Here is a 21,670-nt window from a genome sequence, read left to right as displayed (position 1 = left end):
GGCGGGGGACCCCAACCCACGTCAGCCGAGGTCCTCTTCTGCTCGCAAAAGGCTTCCTTCTGTTTACATCAGACTCACAGAATGAAGCCTTGCAAATCAGCTGGTTGGCAGCGGGAGGGGGGGTCAAGAGGGTCAGCGGCGGGGGGAAGGCAAAGTTGGCAATGGCGGGGCAGGGTGGATGGGTGTCAGCGGCACTGGGGGGGGAGCAAAAATGCCCCCTCACCTCGGGTTCTGGACCCCCCCCCCCCTCCCGCCGAAGTCTGGCTATGTCCCTGCTGTATATGGCAATGCAGTTTAGGATGGGCTGAAAAGGGCTTCAATGGCAACTTCAGTAGCTGGAACTGAGTAGAGTGTTGGATCCCACAAATGACAAGACGGATTCAGATAGGCTGGTGCGGGCTTTGACGGCAACTCCAGTAGTTGGAACAGAGCCGGGAGGACTTCTACGGTCTATGTCCCAGAAACACCAAAGAAAAACCATAATCAAAGGGGGCATTGAAGAGGGGAGAAATCGCTGAACATGGATGCAGGGGAGGGGGCAGGGAAGAGGGGAGACATCGCTGAACATGGATGCAGGGGAGGGCAGGGGAGAGTTGCTGAACATGGATGCAGGGGAGGGCAGGGGAGAGAGGAGAGTTGCTGAACATGGATGGAGGGCAGGGGAGAGATGAGAGTTGCTGTACATGGATGCAGGGGAGGGCAGGAGAAATGCTGCATATGGATGGAAGAGAGGAAAGACAGGAAGGAGATGCACATGGACGGAGGGGAGAGAGGAGAAATTGCTGGATATGGATGGATGGAGGGGGGCAGGGGAGAGAGGAGCATGGATGGACATGGATGGGAGGACAGGTCCCAGGGAGAGAGGAGAAATTGCTGGATATGGGTGGATGGAGGGGGCAGCAGGGGAGAGAGGAGAATTGCTGGATATGGATGGGGAGTTGCTGGACATGGGTAGATGGAGGGGAGGGCAGGGGAGAGGAGAGTTGCTGGACATAGGTGGATGGAGGGGAGAGGAGAGTTGCTGGACATGGATGGAGGGGAGGGCAGTGGAGAGAGGAGGGTTGCTGGACATGGGTGGATGGAGGGGAGGGCAAGGAGAGAATTGTTGGACATGGATGGAGGAGAGGGAAGGGAAGACAGGAAGGAGATGCACATGGATGGAGGGGAGAGAGAAGAAATTCTGGACATGGATGAAGGGGAGGGAAGACAGAGGAAGGAGATGCACATGGATGCAGGGGAAGGGAGAGAGCAGAAATGCTGGACATGGATGGAGGGGAGGGAAGAGAGAGGAAGGAGATGAGATGAGGGAAAAGGAAGAGAGGAGAAAAACTGCACATGGATGGAGAAAATAGGCAGAAGTTGGATCCACTGGACAGTCAAGTCTGCGGAGGACACAGCTTTTACTTATGGATATAGAGCAAGAAATGAAGGAGGAAAGTAAAGAAATAAATGGAAAGGAAGCCCTGGAAACGGAGTTAAGAGGACAGATAGCAGCAGAATCAGATACTGGGCCAGCATGATCAGAAAAACACTTATGAAGTGGGTGAAAGATGGGAGAAGAACTTAGGAGACTGGGTAAGGGAGAGATAGAGGGGGGAATGGGAGTGCTGGAAAGGGAATGAGAGGAAGATGGCCAAAGCTAGTAGGTAGATGAATACTAAGGACTAAAGAGTGAGAGAAATGTGGGGGGAAAAGCATAAAATGAAAGATCAGTGCCAGACAGATGCAGAGAAGGACAGGAAGAAGACAAGAGAAGAGCAAAGAAATGGAAAAGCCAACCAGGAAAAGAATTTAGGAGAAGACTGACACATGAAAAGTGGAAAAGAGACTGGGACCAGCCCAACTAGAAAAACAGAATGCTCAGACAACAAAGGTAGAAAACAAAACATGCTTTTTAAGGACTAAGATGTGCCTGCTTTGTGAAATGTACATTTTTTTTTTTCGTATTGTTGTATTTTGCAGAATACAGGAGAAAATACATTTCTGTTTCTCTTTTACCAGTATTTGCACTGCTTACAGAGTCTGGCTTTCTTGAAGAGATCTATATTTCAGTTTTTGTGGGCATGTTTTTTGTGGTTCCCTATTTTGTATCACATGAGGGTCTGTCCATGTTCTGCATATGTGACTGAGGTGACTGATTCTGCTAGCATGTAGTGTTTTGTGTAGGAATGTGTAACAGTCCAGCTTGTTCCATTTTCCAGTAACAGGTATATTGGTGCTCTAGGGTCCAGGGTATTTTCATAGGTGAGTTAGGGCTCTTGTGTGTTAAGTTTTCTGTATAGATTTTGAGTGTCTTTTTGTAGGGTTTTGTGTTATTTCATAAAGTGTCTGGCCCTATTGTTTTTGATATGCTGGCTTCATATTCAGCATTTTAGTCTGGTGCGTGTGTGTGTTTTTTTTAAACGGCCTTAACTAATATGTATTTATTTATTTTATTGTATTGTATTTGTATCCCACATTTTCCCACCTCTTTGCAGGCTCAAAGTGGCTTACAATACATCATGAATAGTGGAAGTGAGAAAATAATAGACCTTTAGTGTTACAGAAGGATTTTGGGTTACATGGTAATAGAATGCATGAAAGTAATATAATAGAAGGCATTATTGACATTTCTGAATGAGATGTACATATGCAAATGAATATGCAAATGTGCCAAGCCACACCCTTTGCCCCCCAAAATGAAACAGTCAAACTATGCCCATGTCTGGCACCTATTTTACAAAGTCTGCTCCCCCAGATGTCAAAACCTAGCTACGCCTCTGTACCTCAGGTAAGTTGTTCTGAACATGAAGTGAATCTTTATATTAAAATAAAATCTTCTTCCTTCTGTCTCAAAGAAAGAAAGAAGAAAAATCTAATATAATAATTTGCTACTTGAACGTTCGAATGTTTCTCACTGGAATCGTAACCACCTGTTGACGTCACTGGCCAGAACTAGAACACGCTTGCCTGACGTCAGGAGGTGGTTACGATCCCAGTGAGACACATTCGAACGTTCAAGTAAGATTTTTTTCCCACCTACTGTGGAATCTGTAGGATACAGAACATAGTACAGCTTTCCATAGAAAAGATGTATTCAAATCTGGTAGCACCTCAATAATAGCAGCACAAAATCCCTTCATTGCCAGATACTTTGGAGGTCTTTTACTAACAATTAGCTCGTGTTATTTGCCATAGAACTAATTTTATTCCTTTGAGCCCTGCAACAGAAAACACGAGCTATTAATAAAAGATCTGCTTTGTGAAGTTACGCTAAATCCTGTGAAGAAGCTTCTCAGAGCCTATGCTGCAAACCTTAACACCATCAATTCTGAACACTCAATACCCAAAGCAATAGCTTTATAAAGGAAGTAATGAATATATACATAACAGCAATATGCATCCATTGGAAAAGCCAGATTCAGACTGATATAGATCCCCACACAAACCACATGCCAGAAGAATCTCTGACCTTGGCAGCATGAAGAACACGGACAACACTCGCCAGTTACAGAATAAGTGACCAAAAATTAGAAATTGACCTGTAGCCTGGCATAAAAAGTGGCCTTCCCTTCCCTACTCCCCCATCCCTCCCTATAACCCAACATCAACACTGCCCTTCCCTACTCCCTCATCCCTCCCTGTAGCCCAGCATCAGTACTACCCTTTCCTACCCCACACCACTCCCTGTAGTCCAGTATCAGCCCTGCCCTTTCCAATCTCCCACCCCTAACCAGAAACACATCAGCATGAAATATAAAACTTTTTTTTTTAACCTGGGGATTGCAGAGCCCAAGCCCACCAAAATGAAATTATAAAACTAAATCAGCATTATACATACAACTGTTTTGTTTAACCTGACCAGTGCAGAGCCCTCCCCAACCAACCCCCCCCCCCCCCCCCCCCCAGCAATCCAACTTTACACAGAAATGTTTTTGTTTTGTTTTTAATCTGGGTAGCACTTCCTTGCAGAGTCTATTGCAGTACCCCCTGATGAGGCCCTGAAGCAGTGTGCTGAAGAGGAGGCCATGGGGGAGAGTAGGCTTGACTAGGGGGGGGGGGGGGAAATACCGCACTTCTAGCCTCTGCTCCTGCCCCCATGCCCCGGGTACGGCACTGCTGCTTCCACTGTGCAGCAAAATCGGCCCAGGAAGTTGTTTATTTGGAGCTCTGGGCTGGCGCTGCTTGTTTTTAACTTAGCTTCTGCCCTCCCCCCCCCCCCCCCCAGTGCTGTGCCATGCTGCTAGAGAAATATGGACTCTCATCAGCCCCAGACGCTGAACCCAGCGTCTGGGGCTGATGAGTGTCCAAATTTCTTCAGCAGCATGGCACAGCATGAGGAGAGGGGGGCGCCTGCTAAGTTTAAAAAAGCAGTGCCGGGCTTCCAAACAAATAATTTCCCCGGCCGATTTTGCTGCATTTCTTTTCTCCAGCGGAACAGCAGAGGAGGGAGGAGGGAGCAGCAGCTAAGTTTTAAAAAAAGCAGCGCCGGAGCTCCAAAACATCCCGCCCTGGGCTAATTTTGCTGCACCTTACGGGGGTGTCTGGGGCTGATGAGTGCCCATATTTCTTCAGCGGCATGTCACAGCACAGGGAGGTGGGGGGGGGGGGGGGGGAAGCTAACTTTTAAAAAGCAGCACCAGAGCTCTGTTGCACGGGGGCAGGAGCAGAGGCTAGAAGTGCTGTGTGCAATAGAGCAGCAGCCTCCATAGGGAACTTTAAGCAGAGCAGACTTGGCATAGGTAAGTTTGTAGTGAAGGGTCCTCCCCCTCCTGAATCCCAACTTGACTTCAGGGCAGCAAAAAACAGCAGCAAAAAAGTAGTTCTGCGGCTGTGCGTGTGTGCAGGGTAACCAGTTTATAAAGCACCTGATTGGTGCAGAGGCTGAGACAGGGTGGGCCTGAGCTGAGATTGGGTGGGCCTAGACCCACCCAGGCCCACCCGTAGCTACGCCCCTGGTAGCACGTAAAAAGCAAAAAAAAATGTTTTTCACAGTACCTTTACAGTTCCTGTCACACACCTAAGTTCAGATTTAAAATTTTTCTGCTCTTCCAATAACCCTTCTCCTCTAATTCCAGTTTTATTTCTATAAAATACTAACCAAATCAGTAAATTTTATCTTCTCTAAAGTCTATCAGAAAACTCTTTACTTGTCTTGGTGGGGTAAAATTGAAGCTCTAAAAATGGTACAGCCACCAAAACTTAATTGCATCTTTAGTATGGTTCCTATATTATTTAAAGATTCGTTTTATAAAAAACTTAATGTGTTTATTTCTAGATTCCTTTGGAAATCCTCCGTGCCTCGTATTGCCATTAAAAAACTTCAGCTTCCTAAAAATCTCGGGGGATTAAATATACCAGACTTTAAGTCTTACCATTTAGCCTTTCAGATATCTCATGTCAAACAGTGGTACTCATCAGGGGCGTAGCCAGACACCCAAGTTTGGGTGGGCCTGGGCCCAAGATGGTTAGGCAGAAGAACTCTGCCCTGTCCCACAAGGCCTGCCCTGTCCCTCTCTCGCCTGCATGCCATATGGTTTCTCAAACATCCCCCTCCCCTGCATACCTTTTAAATAGCAGATTTTCATCGGCAGCGAGCAGCAACTAATACATACTGCTCATGTTGGCCCCACAGCCTTCCCTCTGATGCAACTTCCTTTTTACATCAGATGGCAGGCTGTGGGGTCAGTGCAAACAGTATGTATCAGTTGCTGCTCGCTGCAGGCGAAGATCTGCTATTTACAAGGTATGCAGGAGGAACAGTTGTTGGGAGTTTTCGGCTGATGGGGCTTGGGCATCCCTGCCAGCCACATCATAGGTGTGCTATTACTGGGTGGGCCTGAGCCCAAACTGAGTGGGCCTGGGCCCACCCAGGCCCACCCTTGGCTACGCCACTGGTACTCATCATCTTTTTCACATGATATTCCTAGATGGGTAATTTTTGAAAAAGAAAAAATATTTCCTCTACCTCTGAGCTTACTTTCAACTATGAACAGGTTTCGTTATACTGCAGACCACTTGATATTAAAGAATTCCACACGTTCAATAAATCTTGATAGAGGTTTACAAAATAATGAGTGGGGTAGAGAGGACAGATGTGAAGCGTTTGTTTACGCTTTCTAACAATAATAGAACCAGGGGACACAAGATGAAATTAGAATGTGGTAGGTTTAAAACAAATTGGAGAAAGTTTTTCTTTACTCAGCACGTGGTTAGACTCTGGAACTCATTGCCGGAGAAGGTAGTGACGGCAGCTGGCCTTGCTGAGTTTAAAGGGGGTCTGGACAGATTCCTGAAGGAAAAGTCCATTGATCATTATTAAATTTTGGGGTTTTGCCAGGTTCTTGGGGCCTGGATTGGCCGCTGTCGGAGACAGAGTGCTGGGCTTGATGGACCTTTGGTCTTTTCCGGGCGTGGCAGTGCTTATGTACTTATGTACTTGTTTGTTCTCTTTTAAAATTTTAAATGGTCAAACTCCATGGATATTTCCATTTGGCATAACTCTATGTTTCCAGCAGTTCTGTGCGAAACACGTCCTTGTTACTGTACTTTACACTTATGAATGTTCCTTATATTTCCCGTACCTGGATGTCCGCAACTACATGCATTGTACTTGCAGAACAACCAGGTACATCAGAGAAGTCCAAAGTATAGTAATAAGGATGTCTTTCTCGTAGAACCGACAAAGAACGTTGATATGACAAATTGGCAAGCACAGTGAATGTTTTAGGGATGTCCTTCCATGGTTCTGGAAGATGGGCGTCCTTTTTACTATACTTTGGGCGTCCCTGATTTGGGTGTTTTGCACTGCGATAATGGAATGTCTAAGGACGTCCATACTATTTTTTCAATTATACCTGCCTCATTTTGGCCGACTTCATGAGGACGCCCTAATGCATACTTGGACGACCTTTCAAAAATGCCCCTCCAAGTAATATGTTTTGACTGGGGGTGCAGGGTAGGGAGTAGGTGCTATCTGGGGGGGGGGGGGGGGATTGGGGGAGGAATGTGGAAGTGGTGGACAGTACCACCATGCCAGAACTATTTATTTATTAAAGATGGTTCTGTACTGCACAACAGGCAGGGACAAGTAGTGTGGTTGCAACTGCATGAACTCAGTGCGCTATTCAGTAAATATAGGGCAGATGCTGAACATGCCATCTGCATTTACCGCAAAGGCTTTACAGTTATTGCACATTAATTTTTACATTAAAAGTTTGCTAACTGTAAAAGCTACCACATTTCAGTAAAAGAATCTCTTAGTCTGTTAATTTTGGTAATTGAAATCACCCATTATTATTGTGTGACCTAATTTTTAGCCTTCCTAGTTTCTGCTAACATTTCAACATCTATCTGTTCATTCTGACCAGGCAGAAATCCGTTTGTGTGCATAAGCCTTGCATTAGCCTAATTGAGGCCTATGAACCAAACTCTGATTGCAATCATAACCATCCTATCATGGATTCTTAATGCACTGCATGAGGAACTTTGCCAAGGACACATTGTTGTTCAGAGACACTGAATAGGGTTTTGTTCATTGTTCTTTGTGAGATCTGGGACTTTCTTCACATTTTGGCCTTTGTTCTTGGTTAGCGGCATTGTATGCACACCGGCCTAAACCAGTCTGATACTATAGTCCATCCTGGACTGTGTTGTGCCCATCAGCATTTCAGCCATTGCTCATATCCTTTTTCACGTGGACATCTGCTCTTGATTGATCCTGAGAAAATTCATGTGACTCCTCCCATCGTCTAATCAGAAAATTGTTTTACATGTGATATGATGTCTGACATATAATCATGGACTTTTGCTGGAAAAATTGTTTGGAGGGCTATGGGAAACTAAGTCAAGCTATACCATCCACACAAAGATATGAGACCAGAGAGAGACTCTTTAGCCTAAACGTCAGCTAAGCTACGCCAAGCTGTGCAGAGACTTTTTAGCTGAGAGTTTTTGGACGCTTAGACAGTTTTCTCTAATGAGTGCTACTCTGCCATCCACGATGTAGTTCATCTAATAACTCTCAGTGTCTGAGCACTCAGTGTTCATAAATGGACCTGGACTACAAGCATGTGCAGTACTGAACAAAACCAGTACTGTGTCAGTCCAGTTATAACTAAGATCCTGAGAATGGAATACATCTAGTACGTCAGTATCATCACTGAGCCAGCCTTCCACTGAGAACACAGATCAGGATGCTGTGCTGCACAGCATCTTATCTACGTGATGCTGGTTTGGAGTCCACGAGGGAGAGATGAAACCTGCCATGTTGAGGGAACTAAGGACTCTTTCCATGTGCACCCCACAACTCAGGTGAGGATAATGGTTTCCTTTGTACAGTCCAGGGTTAAATAGAAAGCATTGATAAGTTCCAAGTATGATTCAGGTTTCTAAGGCTTCTGTTGTTTGTCTGTTAGGGAATACTAAGACTGCGTCAGGAATAATTATTAGTTCTACTGCAATCTCTGCGTACTGCTATGTTTTGCAATTGCATTGCCATGAGAATATATAAACATATATTTTTATATTACCAATAACTTCTTCCTTATATTGCCAGCAAGCCTTCATAAGAACCTTATTCTTTGTTTTGAGACTACATAAGGGAAAAATCATATTACAAACAGCTGGGACAAGTCTAGCAAGAGTAATTATTATTTTATCAGCTATTCATCTAAAAAAAACCCTACCACTACTTTTTTCCCTTTAACACATGGAATTTCTACCCATAAGGATTCCAAGGTGTACGTTTTCTGCAGAACCTTTATTCCATTTGATTCAAGGCCCTCCACCAATTTGATCCATCTTATCACTGCAATGTATTTTTACCCTGTTATCACAGTGTCCCATTGGTTATCCTCCTTCCATGAAGACTCAGAGATGCCTATTCATTTAGTGCTATATATTGTAATTCTCCCGTCTTATTTTTTAGGGTTCTAACACTTGTATATAGACATTTCAATGTTTTTTTGTTTCTATTAACAACTTGCTCAGCAGTTGACAGTGATCATTTACAGTCTCAAGTTTACAGCTCTTTTAATTTTTTTTAAGGCACCTGGTCTACTTTTGCCTTTATTACAACCTCTCTGTCTGGATGCCCTAACTTCCATATTTTGATGACATCCTTCAAAGATACCTTCTTCCGAACCTTGCGTTCTTGAGCCTTCAAATGAGTGTGACATAATCTTGATGAGTGATATTTGGCATCTCTGAGGTACCCCTGCAGTTCATAGCTAAAGGTCAGCATGTTTGTAACAGGGTTATGTTTACAAGCCTATTGAACAGCTCATTTGCCATTAGAAACAATGATTACCTTGGCAGGGAACTGAAGAGATACTTCTCTCCTTTTTCTAATTCGATTGCTAAGGATTAGGGACATGAGGACTTTCATTTTTCATTTTATTTATTACATTTTAGTGAGTTTCCCCCCTCTTTCTTTTCATTTTGGGGCCCTTTTTGTTTAAGTATGCGCTATTTTACAATAAGAAAAATCAACACATTTGCTGTTATTGGTAGCGCAATCTAAACATAAAAGCTTGCCCAGATCCTTTCCTCTTCTTTTCTTCCTTCTTAGGCCTCATGCCTTACTAGCCTCATAGAGTGCTGATATTCCACAACAAGCTACACTTTGCTTTCCTTGATCAAATCTTAATCATTGCTACATGAAGAATTCAGAAATAGAAAAGATAGTACTTACATTAGGACTGAACAGATAAATGAGTCCTTCAGTTGCTCCTGGCAGCGTGAGTCCACGGATAATAAATATAGTAAGAACCAGATAAGGAAATGTGGCAGTGATGTAAACAGCCTATTGAATGACACAAAACATTTGAAAATGTCATTTAGAAATTCCAGCAAGTATCTTATAGTGGATGAGGGTCATAGAAGTTATTGAAAATAACTTTTATGTTACAAGGGTTGAAAAGTAATGTCTCCATAACTCATCAACATAGCAGCACTGACACACTACACATTTTCACTTTTTCTTTCTTAAGTAGAGGAGTGTGGTAGCCGTGTTAGTCCACTCTTAAGGTTATCAGTAGAAATCAAACAAAATAAAACATGGAAAAGAAAATAAGATGATACATTTTTTATTGGACATAACTTAATACATTTCCTGATTAGCTTTCGAAGGTTGCCCTTCTTCCTCAGATCAGAAATAAGCAAAAAAATAAAAATCTTTGAAATCTCTTCCTTCAACTCAGTTGGCAAGAAAAGTCTATGCGTATAGGCTGTTTTGCTATTGCTTGTGAAATGGAAGCATGCAGTGAGTACTCGTCAGAACATAAGTACATAAGTAATGCCACACTGGGAAAAGACCAAGGGTCCATCGAGCCCAGCATCCTGTCCACGACAGCGGCCAATCCAGGCCAAGGGCACCTGGCAAGCTTCCCAAACATACAAACATTCTATACATGTTATTCCTGGAATTGTGGATTTTTCCCAAGTCCATTTAGTAGTGGTTTATGGACTTGTCCTTTAGGAAACCATCTAACCCCGTTTTTAAACTCTGTCAAGCTAACCGCCTTCACCACGTTCTCTGGCAACGAATTCCAGAGTTTAATTATGCATTGGGTGAAGAAAACTTTTCTCCGATTTGTTTTAAATTTACTATACTGTAGTTTCATCGCATGCCCCCTAGTCCTAGTATTTTTGGAAAGCGTGAACAGACGCTTCACATCCACCTGTTCCACTCCACTCATTATTTTATATACCTCTATCATGTCTCACCTCAGCCGTCTCTTCTCCAAGCTGAAAAGCCCTAGCCTCCTTAGTCTTTCTTCATAGGGAAGTCGTCCAATCCCCGCTATCATTTTAGTCGCCCTTTGCTACACCTTTTCCAATTCTACTATATCTTTCTTGAGATGCGGCGACCAGAATTGAACACAATACTCAAGGTGCGGTCGCACCATGGAGCGATATAACGGCATTATGACATCCTCACACCTGTTTTCCATACCTTTCCTAATAATACCCAACATTCTATTCATTTTCCTAGCCGCAGCAGCACACTGAGCAGAAGGTTTCAGTGTATTATCGACGATGACACCCAGATCCCTTTCTTGGTCCGTAACTCCTAATGTGGAACCTTGCATGACATAGCTATAATTCGGGTTCTTTTTTCCCAAATGCATCACCTTGCAGTTGCTCACATTAAATGTCATCTGCCATTTAGCCGCCCAGTCTCGTAAGGTCCTTCTGTAATTTTTCACAATCCTGTCGCGAGTTAACGACTTTGAATAACTTTGTGTTATCAGCAAATTTAATTACCTCGCTAGTTACTCCCATCTCTAAATCATTTATAAATATATTAAAAAGCAGCGGTCCTAGCACAGACCCCTGAGGAACCCCACTAACTACCCTTCTCCATTGTGAATACTGCCTATTTTTTAAAATTTTTTATTTATTTATTTTTTGTTACATTTGTACCCCGCGCTTTCCCACTCATGGCAGGCTCAATGTTTCCTATCCTTCAACTGTCACGATTGTGGCCGTGACCTCTCCCAGACGTACCTTATTTCTGGTGGTCAGCTTCTTAGCTGGCTTCTGTTTTTTCTGTCTGTCCTTTCTGAGCTAGCTCTGTCTCTCTGTGCTGGCTGCTTCCAGCAGCATGACTCTAATTGCTTCATTATACTGCACCTGTGCGTGTTGCCTGAGTTAGCTCTAGCTCTGTTTCAGTATGCTGTCTGCCTGTATCTGGTAGTGGTGACATCATCAGGCAAGGCCTTGATAAGGAAGTGGTGTTCTTCCCTTCAGGGCCTTTGCAACGTTTGCGTCTTGCTTTAGGTCCAGGTTAGTGTTAGTGCAGTGTGCACTTTTGACTTGTGTTTAGCTTCCCTGCTTTTTCCTTGTGGCTCCCCTGCTTTCCCTTCTGGTGCTTTGGAAGCACTTCTGTGTTTGGTGCTTTAGAAGCAGTTCTGTGTTTGGTGCTTTGGAAGCATTTCTGTTAGTTTGGTGCTTAGGAGCACCTTGGTTAGTTTAGTGTTGTAGAGCACTGCTGTAGCTTGGTGCTTAGTAGCTTCTGTGTTAGTTTATGTGTTTAGGTTCCCTGCTTTCTCCCTGTGGCTCCACTGTTGTTCCCTGGTTAGTTTAGTGCTGTGGAGCACTGCTGTAGCCTGGTGTTTGTTTATGTGTTTAGGTTCCCTGCTCTTTCCTTGTGACTCCCCTGCTTACCCTAGTGGTGCTATTAGTAGCACTTCTGTTAGTATAGGGCTTAGGAAGTCCTTTTGTTAGTTTAGTGCTTAGGAGCACTTTTGTTGGTTTCTGTTAGGAGCACTTTTGTTGGTTTCTGTTAGGAGCACTTCTATTAGTTCAGTACCTAGGAGCACTCCTGTTTCAAGCTTGTTCTAGTATCCTGGTCCCGGTATTATCCTGTATCCGGTAAGTCCTGCCAGCCACTCAAACCCAGGGGCTCAACTCCTGGGGGGGGGGGGGGGGGGGGGGGTCAGTGGCTAAGTGCAGGTGAAGCTGTGCGGACCAGTCTGGTGTGCTCCAGTTCGGTGTGTTCCAGTCCAGTACGGACCAGTCCGGTGCACTCCAGTCCGGTGTGTTCAAGTCCAGTGCGGACCAGTCCGGTGTACTCCAGTCCAGTGTGTTCCGGTCCAGTGTGTTCCAGTCGTTCCAGTCCGGTGTGTTCCACTCCAGTGCGGACCAGTCCGGTGTACTCCAGTCCAGTGTGTTCCGGTCCAGTGTGTTCCAGTCGTTCCAGTCCGGTGTGTTCCACTCCAGTGCGGACCAGTCCGGTGTACTCCAGTCCGGTGTGTTCCAGTCGTTCCAGTCCAGTGCGGACCAGTCCGGTGTACTCCAGTCCAGGGGGTTCCAGTCTGTGTGTTCCGGCTCGCTGGGCGGCGCCTGCAGTCCTTGCCTGTGCCGGCGTGCTAGCCCAGTGTTGGTTGGGTCGCCCAAATCAGCATAATCGAAAGCCGATTTTGGGCGTCCCCAACTGCTTCCTGTCGCGGGGATGACCAAAGTTCCCGGGGGGTGTCGGAGGCATAGTGAAGGCAGGACCAGGGCGTGCCGAACAGATGGGCGTCCTCGAGCGATAATGGAAAAAAGAAGGGCGTCCCTGACAAGCACTTGGCCGACTTGGTCCATTTTTTCTTACGACCAAGCCTCAAAAAGGTGCCCAAAGTGACCAGATGACCACCGGAGGGAATCGGGGATGACCTCCCCTGACTCCCCCCAGTGGTGACTAGCCCCCTCCCACCCTGAAAAAAACAACTTTTAAAACTTTTTTTGCCAGCCTCAAATATCATACTCAGGTCCATCGCAGCAGTGTGCAGGTCCCTGGGGGGGGGGGGGGGGGGAGGTGTGTGTGTGTCAGCGGAGGCATAGCGAAGGCGTGGACGTCCTTCTTTCAAACATTTTGGACATCCTGAACTGCCCCCCCCCCCCAGGGACAGCCAAATTTCAAGGGAGTGGAGAAGAGTGGCCTAGTGGTTAGAGCACTGGTCTTGCAAGCCAGAGGTGGCCAGTTCAAATCCCACTGCTGCTACTTGTGATCCAAAATCCAAATAAATAATTAAAGGGGGTGTTGGAGGCATAGCAAAGGCATGGACATCCTTCTTACAGAAACATCCACATTTTGGACATCTCCAACTGCCCGTCACAGGGACGGAGGCATAGCGAAGGCGCCTAACACTTGGACTTCCTTCACCCATACTCAAAACAAAAAAAAAGACGTCCAGTCCCATGGCTTTGTCCACCTTTAGATTTTCAAGTTGTTCATACACACTCTCTTCTGTGAACGGTGCTATATCCACTCCATTCTCATATGTACTTTTGCCAGTCAGTCGGGGTCCTTCTCCAGGATATTCTTCTGTGAAAACAGAACAAAAGTATCTGTTTAGCAAATTTGCTTTTTCTTCATCATTATCTACATAGTGGTTCGCAGCATCTTTCAGTCTCACAATTCCCTTTTTAGTCCTCCTCCTTTCACTAATATACCTGAAGAAATTTTTGTCGCCCCTCCTTTCATTTCTAGCCATTTGTTCTTCCGCTTGCGCTTTCGCCAGACGTATCTCTCTTTTGGCTTCTTTCAGTTTCATCCGGTATTCCTCTCCGTGTTCCTTTTCTTGAGTTTTTCTGTATTTCATGGACGCCAACTCTTTAGCCTTTATTTTCTCAGCCACTTGCTTGGAGAACCATATTGGTTTCCTTTTTCTCTTGCTTTTATTTACTCTCCTTACATAAAGGTTTGTGGTCATAGTTATAGCTTCTTTCAGCCTGGACCACTGTCCTTCCACTTCTCGTATGTCCTCCCAGCCCATCAGCTCCTTCCTCAGGTATTTCCCCCTTTTACTAAAGTCAGCATGCTTGAAATCTAGGACTTTGAGTTTTGAGTGGCCGCCCTCCACTTCAGCTGTTATGTCAAACCAAACTGTTTGTCACTGCTGCCCAGGTGGGCACCCACTTGGACATTTGACACACTATCCCCATTTGTGAGCACCAGATCCAGTGTCGCTCCCTCCCTCATGGGTTCCGTCACCATTTGTCTGAGCATAGCACTTTGAAAAGCATCCACGATCTCTCTACTTCTTTCTGATTCCGCAGATGGAACCTTCCAATCTATATCCGGCAGATTGAAATCTCCCAGCAACAGCACCTCTCTCTTTTTTCCCAACTTTTGAATATCTGTGATCAGATCCTTATCTAGTTCCTCTGATTGTGTTGGAGGTCTGTAGACAACACCCACGTGGACAGAAGTTCTATTGTCTCTTTTTAAGGTGATCCATATCGCTTCTTCCTTTCCCCAGGCCCATGTCATTTCGTCCCTGCGATATCATTTCTCTCATACAGAGCTACTCCTCCACCTTTACGACCATCTCTATCCTTCCTAAATAGATTTCTAAATTAGTTTCTTCTCTGATTATAGAGATTATTTGCTTGGAACTCCTGGTAGCTGAGGAGCCTGGAAGGCATTTCACTTTGCATGGCCCCTTGAAATGTGTTTCAAAGTTAATGCCTCTGATAATGGAATCCCCTACCAGCAACAGTTTCCTGGTATGAGTTTCAACATTAGTGCTTTGGGGGTGTCTTTTCTCTTTGGGCACCTTCATATCTTTTTGTTCCACCTTCTTTGCTTTTCCTTCTGCCTCAGTTCTATTTTCTCCGAGGACAAGCAGGCTGCTTGTTCTCACTGATGGGGTGACGTCCAAGGCAGCCCCTCCAATCGGAAACTTCACTAGCAAAGGCCTTTGCTAGTCCTCGCGCGCTCATGCGCACCGCGCATGCGTGGCCGTCTTCCGCCCGAACCGGCTCGTGTTCGTCAGTCTTCTTTTGTCCGCGCTCGGGACGGTCGTGCTTTGCCGCCGTTTTGCGCCCCTCAAGTTGACCCTCGCACGTCTTTGCGATTTCGCTAAAAAAAAAAAAGACCTTCGTCTTTGTCCCTTCCCGTGTGTCCAGTTTGTTTCTCCGACGTAAGTTTCCTTTCGCTTTCGGGGTAGGCCTTTTTTGTGGCCTCAGTGCGGGTTTTTTCTCTCTCCCTTATTTTTGGTGCCCTTCGTCATCATCGCGAATTTTGATTTCGCCAGCGTGATTTTTCCGCCCATGTCATCAAAGTCTCCCAGCGGCTTCAAGAAGTGCACCCAGTACGCCCAGGTAATCTCGCTCACTGATAGGCACGCGTCGTGTCTTCAGTGTCTGGGGGCTGGGCACCGCCCGCAGGCCTGTAGTCTTTGTGCTCTTTTACAGAAGAGGACTTGGGTAGCGAGATTGGCCCAGTGGAACGTGTTGTTCTCGGGCTCTTCGTCGACAACAGCACCGGAGGCATCGACGTCAGCATCAAAGTCTTCGACCTCGGCATCTACTGCATCGACGGCATCGAGGTTTCGACCCTCTTCATCGTCGGTACTGAGACATCGGAAGGCTGCGTCGGCGTCGGTGGTACCGGGACCTCCGCTGTTGCTGATGTCGTTGGACGGTGGTGCTTCGACTAGAGTGCAGGTGAGGGCTGTCCATTCCCCTGCTGGTGGCAGTGAGCCTTCGGGTGGGTCTCCTACTACCCTGAGGGCTCCTGTGGTACAGCCCCCCCAAGACCGACCTTCTTCGGCCTAGGCCCCGAGGAAGATATGGCTGGATTCTACGTCCTCCTCGTCGGTACCGGGAAGCTCCGGTGACATGCTTCGTTTGAAGAAATCAAAGAAGCATCGACACCGGTCACCTTCCCACATCGGTACCGAGAGCTCTGGCTCGCCGAGGGAGTCGGCACCCAGTAGGCATCGGCACCGGGAGGACCGCTCACCCTCTGTTCAGGAGGTGTCGATGCGCTCCACCTTGGACAGCCTGGAACAGCCTCCATGCCCGGAACAGACTCTGACCTCGAAGCCTGCATCGGCTTCCATGTCTTTCTCCACAGCCGCTCTGCACGAGAGTCTCCGGGCCGTGCTCTCGGAGATCCTGGGAGAGCTGTTGCGCCCTTCCCCTCCGGTACCGGGGGTGCTTGCGCCACCGGTACCGTCGAGTGAGGCGCCGGCTGGCCCCTTGCCCGGGGTGAGGTCTCCGACATCGGTACCGCTTGCGGTACTGACTGCAGCCGCCTCCCAGGAAGACTCCCCGACGACGTCAGCGGAGGGAGCTTCGCCGGTGCTGGCGAGGGAGTCTACCTCTTGACGCTCCCACCGTGGCCGTGTTTCCATGGAGTCGACGGGCACGGCTTCAGACACAGGTTCATGAACTTGTGTCTGATACCGATGGTGAGGCCTCGTGGGAGGAGGAGGAGGACATCAGATATTTCTCTGATGAGGAGTCTGGTGGCCTTCCTTCTGATCCCACTCCCTCCCCTGAAAGGCAGCTTTCTCCTCCTGAGAGTCTGTCTTTTGCGGCCTTTGTCTGGGAGATGTCTACGGCCATCCCCTTCCCGGTGGTCGTGGAGGATGAGCCCAGGGCTGAAATGTTTGAGCTCTTGGACTATCCTTCTCCACCTAAGGAAGCGTCCACAGTACCCATGCATCATGTCCTAAAAAAGACATTGCTGGCGAACTGGACCAAGCCTTTAACTAATCCCCACATTCCCAAGAAGATCGAGTCCCAGTACCGGAACCATGGGGACCCAGAGCTGATGCGCACTCAGTTGCCTCACGACTCTGGTGTGGTGGATCTGGCCCTAAAGAAGGCTAAGAGTTCTAGGGAGCATGCTTCGGCGCCCCTGGGCAAGGACTCTAGAACCTTAGACTTCTTTTGGAGGAAGGCCTACCATTCTTCTATGCTCGTGGCCAAGATTCAGTCCTACCAGCTCTACACGAGCATCCATATGCGGAACAATGTGCGGCAGTTGGCGGGCTTGGTGGACAAGCTCCCTCCTGAGCAAGCCAAGCCATTTCAGGAGGTGGTCAGGCAGCTGAAGGCGTGCAGAAAATTCCTGGCCAGAGGAGTATATGATACCTTTGATGTTGCGTCCAGGGCCGCTGCTCAAGGTGTGGTGATGCGCAGACTCTCATGGCTGCATGCCTCCGACCTGGAGAATAGGATCCAGCAGCGGATTGCGGACTCCCCTTGCCGAGCGGACAACATTTTTGGAGAGAAAGTTGAACAGGTGGTAGAGCAGCTCCACCAGCGGGATACCGCTTTCGACAAGTTCTTCCGCCGGCAGCCTTCAGCATCTACCTCCTCAGGTAGACATTTTTATAGGGGAAGGAAGGCTGTTCCCTACTCTTCTAGTAAGCGTAGGTACAATCTTCCTTCTCGACAGCCTGCGGCCCAGGCTAAGCACCAGCACGCTCGCTCTCGTCAGCAGTGTGCACCTCAGCAAGGCCCCACGGCTCCCCAGCAAAAGCAAGGGGCGAGCTTTTGACTGGCTCCAGCAGAGCATAGCCGACATCAACGTATCCGTGCCGGGCGATCTGCCGGTCGGGGGGAGGTTGAAAGCTTTTCACCAAAGGTGGCCTCTTGTAACCTCCGACCGTTGGGTTCTTCAAATAGTCCGGCAAGGATACACCCTCAATTTGGCCTCGAAACCTCCAAATTGCCCACCGGGAACTCAGTCCTACAGCTTCCAGCACAAGCAGGTACTTGCAGAGGAACTCTCCGCCCTTCTCAGCGCCAATGCGGTCGAGCCCATGCCATCCGGGCAAGAAGGGCTGGGATTCTATTCCAGGTACTTCCTTGTGGAAAAGAAAACAGGGGGGATGCGTCCCATCCTAGACCTAAGGGCCCTGAACAAATATCTGGTCAAGGAAAAGTTCAGGATGCTTTCCCTGGGCACCCTTCTTCCCATGATTCAGGAAAACGATTGGCTATGCTCTCTGGACTTGAAGGACGCCTACACGCACATCCTGATACTGCCAGCTCACAGGCAGTATCTGCGATTTAGGCTGGGCACACAACACTTCCAGTACTGTGTGCTACCCTTTGGGCTCGCCTCTGCACCCAGAGTGTTCACGAAGCAGCGGCGCTTCGCAGGCTAGGAGTGCACGTGTTCCCCTATCTCGACGATTGGCTGGTGAAGAACACATCCGAGGCGGGAGCTCTACAGTCCATGCAGATGACTATTCGCCTCCTGGAGCTACTGGGGTTTGTGATAAATTATCCAAAGTCCCACCTTCTCCCAGTGCAAAGACTCGAATTCATAGGAGCTCTGCTGGATTCTCGGACGGCTCGTGCCTATCTCCCAGAGACGAGAGCCAACACCTTGTTGTCCCTCGTCTCTCGGGTGCGAGCGTCCCAGCAGATCACAGCTCGGCAGATGTTGAGATTGCTGGGCCACATGGCCTCCACAGTTCATGTGACTCCCATGGCCCGCCTTAACATGCGATCTGCTCAATGGACCCTAGCTTCCCAGTGGTTTCAAGCTGCTGGGGATGTAGAAGACGTGATCCACCTGTCCACGAGGTTTCTCAAATCCCTGTATTGGTGGACGATTTGGTCCAATTTGACTCTGGGACGCCCTTTCCAAATTCCTCAGCCACAAAAAGTGCTGACTACGGATGCGTCTCTCCTGGGGTGGGGAGCTCATGTCGATGGGCTTCACACCCAGGGAAGCTGGTCCCTCCAGGAACGCGATCTGCAGATCAATCTCCTGGAGTTACGAGCGGTCTGGAACGCTCTGAAGGCTTTCAGAGATCGGCTGTCCCATCAAATTATCCAAATTCAGACAGACAACCAGGTTGCCATGTATTACATCAATAAGCAGGGGGGCACCGGATCTCGCCCCCTGTGTCAGGAAGCCGTCAGCATGTGGCTCTGGGCTCGCCGTTAAGGCATGTGGCTCCAAGCCACATATCTGGCAGGCGTAAACAACAGTCTGGCCGACAGGTTGAGCAGGATTATGCAACCTCACGAGTGGTCGCTCAACTCCAGAGTAGTGCGCCAGATCTTCCAGGTGTGGGGCACCCCCTTGGTAGATCTCTTTGCATCTCGAGCCAACCACAAGGTCCCTCAGTTCTGTTCCAGACTTCAGGCCCACGGCAGACTGGCATCGGATGCCTTCCTACTGGATTGGGGGGAAGGCCTGCTGTATGCTTATCCTCCCATACCTCTGGTGGGGAAGACTTTGTTGAAACTCAAGCAAGACTGAGGCACCATGATTCTGATTGCTCCGTTTTGGCCGTGTCAGATCTGGTTCCCTCTTCTTCTGGAGTTGTCCTCCGAAGAACCGTGGAGATTGGAGTGTTTTCCGACCCTCATCACACAGGACGAAGGGGCGCTTCTGCATCCCAACCTCCGGTCTCTGGCTCTCACGGCCTGGATGTTGAGAGCGTAGACTTTGCCTCTTTGGGTCTGTCAGAGGGTGTCTCCCGTGTCTTGCTTGCTTCCAGAAAATATTCCACTAGGAGGAGTTACTTCTTTTTATGGAGGAGGTTTGCCGTCTGGTGTGACAGCAAGGCCTTAGATTCTCGCTCTTGTCCTACACAGACCCTGCTTGACTACCTTCTGCACTTGTCTGAGTCTGGTCTCAAGACCAACTCTGTAAGGGTTCACCTTAGCGCAATCAGTGCATACCATTACCGTGTGGAAGGTAAGCCGATCTCATGACAGCCTTTAGTTGTTCGCTTCATGAGAGGTTTGCTTTTGTCAAAGCCCCCTGTCAAACCTCCTACAGTGTCATGGGATCTCAATGTCGTTCTCACCCAGCTGATGAAACCTCCTTTTCAGCCACTGAACTCATGCCATCTGAAGTACTTGACCTGGAAGGTCATTTTCTTGGTGGCAGTTACTTCAGCTCGTAGAGTCAGTGAGCTCCAGGCCCTGGTAGCCCAGGCCCCTTACACCAAATTTCATCATAATAGAGTAGTCCTCCGCACTCACCCTAAGTTCTTGCCGAAGGTAGTGTCGGAGTTCCATCTGAACCAGTCAATTGTCTTGCCAACATTTTTTCCCGTCCTCATTCCTGCCCTGCTGAACGTCAGCTGCACACATTGGACTGCAAAAGAGCATTGGCTTTCTATCTGGAGCGGACACAGCCCAACAGACAGTCCAATTGTTTGTTTCTTTGATCCCAACAGGAGGGGAGTGGCTGTGGGAAAACGCACCATATCCAATTGGCTAGCAGATTGCATTTCCTTCACTTACGCCCAGGCTGGGCTGGCTCTTGAGGGTCATGTCACGGCTCATAATGTCAGAGCCATGGCTGCGTCAGTGGCCCACTTGAAGTCAGCCACTATTGAAGAGATCTGCAAAGCTGCGATGTGGTCATCTGTCCACACATTCACATCTCATTCCTGCCTGCAGCAGGATACCCGACGTGACAGTCGGTTCGGGCAGTCAGTGCTTTAGAATCTGTTCGGGGTTTAGAATCCAACTCCACCCCCCTAGGCCCATGTTTTATTCTGTTCCAGGCTACACTCTCTGTTAGTTGGATAAGTTGTTAGGTCAATCTCAGTTATGTCCTCGCCATTGCGAGGCCCAATTGACCATGTTTGTTGTTTTGAGTGAGCCTGGGGGCTAGGGATACCCCATCAGTGAGAACAAGCAGCCTGCTTGTCCTCGGAGAAAGCGAATGCTACATACCTGTAGAAGGTATTCTCCGAGGACAGCAGGCTGATTGTTCTCACAAACCCGCCCGCCTCCCCTTTGGAGTTGTGTCTTCCCTTGTCTTTGTCTTGCTACATACGGGACTGACGAACACGAGCCGGTTCGGGCGGGAAGACAGCCGCGCATGCGCGGTGCGCATGGGCGCGCAAGGACTAGCAAAGGCCTTTGCTAGTGAAGTTTCCGATTGGAGGGGCTGCCGTGGATGTCACCCCATCAGTGAGAACAATCAGCCTGCTGTCCTCGGAGAATACCTTCTACAGGTATGTAGCATTCATTTTCAGGGAGATCACAGTGCTGTAATGGAGCAAAAGAATTCTGTAGGGGCAACACTTGTGAGGGCGGATGCTTCTGTGCCACATAACGTAGTCTGCCTGAGCCTACCGTTAACCACCTATTCTTAGGTGGTTTTATCCTTTGAGGCAGTGGTGAGAAGTTGGTATGATTCTTTGCAGTCATAGAAGCTGCTTTAATTGCATCCAATTCCTGCTTTATGAACGTTTTTAAAGTATAACCTCTACCACGTTTCATGTTGAACAAAGATCTTCATTGTGAGAGATACAAAGACTATTTGAATCGCACAGATTAAGTACTTTGTTGGTCATTGGAAATTGTTTCGATCAGAAGTGGTTTGAGGAAAAATACAACACAGAGCAACGTGAATTCTTTGTTTATTCGTCATTCTCCATAAGGATTACAAACATCAAGGTCTTCCTGAGATTCATGA

General features: G+C 47.8%; 1 protein-coding gene across 1 annotated transcript in view; it reads right to left on the bottom strand.

Moving 5' to 3' along the window:
* Positions 1-21,670, bottom strand: part of LOC115474290 (sodium-dependent neutral amino acid transporter B(0)AT3-like) — a 157,551-nt gene that overhangs the window by 77,013 nt on the left and 58,868 nt on the right. Inside the window, exon 5 of the mRNA XM_030209699.1 lies at positions 9,674-9,784. Coding sequence (XP_030065559.1) covers positions 9,674-9,784 — 111 coding nt within the window. The remainder of the gene's footprint in view (positions 1-9,673; positions 9,785-21,670) is intronic.

Source organism: Microcaecilia unicolor, chromosome 1, assembly GCF_901765095.1.
Source record: "Microcaecilia unicolor chromosome 1, aMicUni1.1, whole genome shotgun sequence".
Lineage (NCBI taxonomy): Eukaryota > Metazoa > Chordata > Amphibia > Gymnophiona > Siphonopidae > Microcaecilia > Microcaecilia unicolor.
This window is presented reverse-complemented; position numbering and strand designations above follow the sequence as displayed.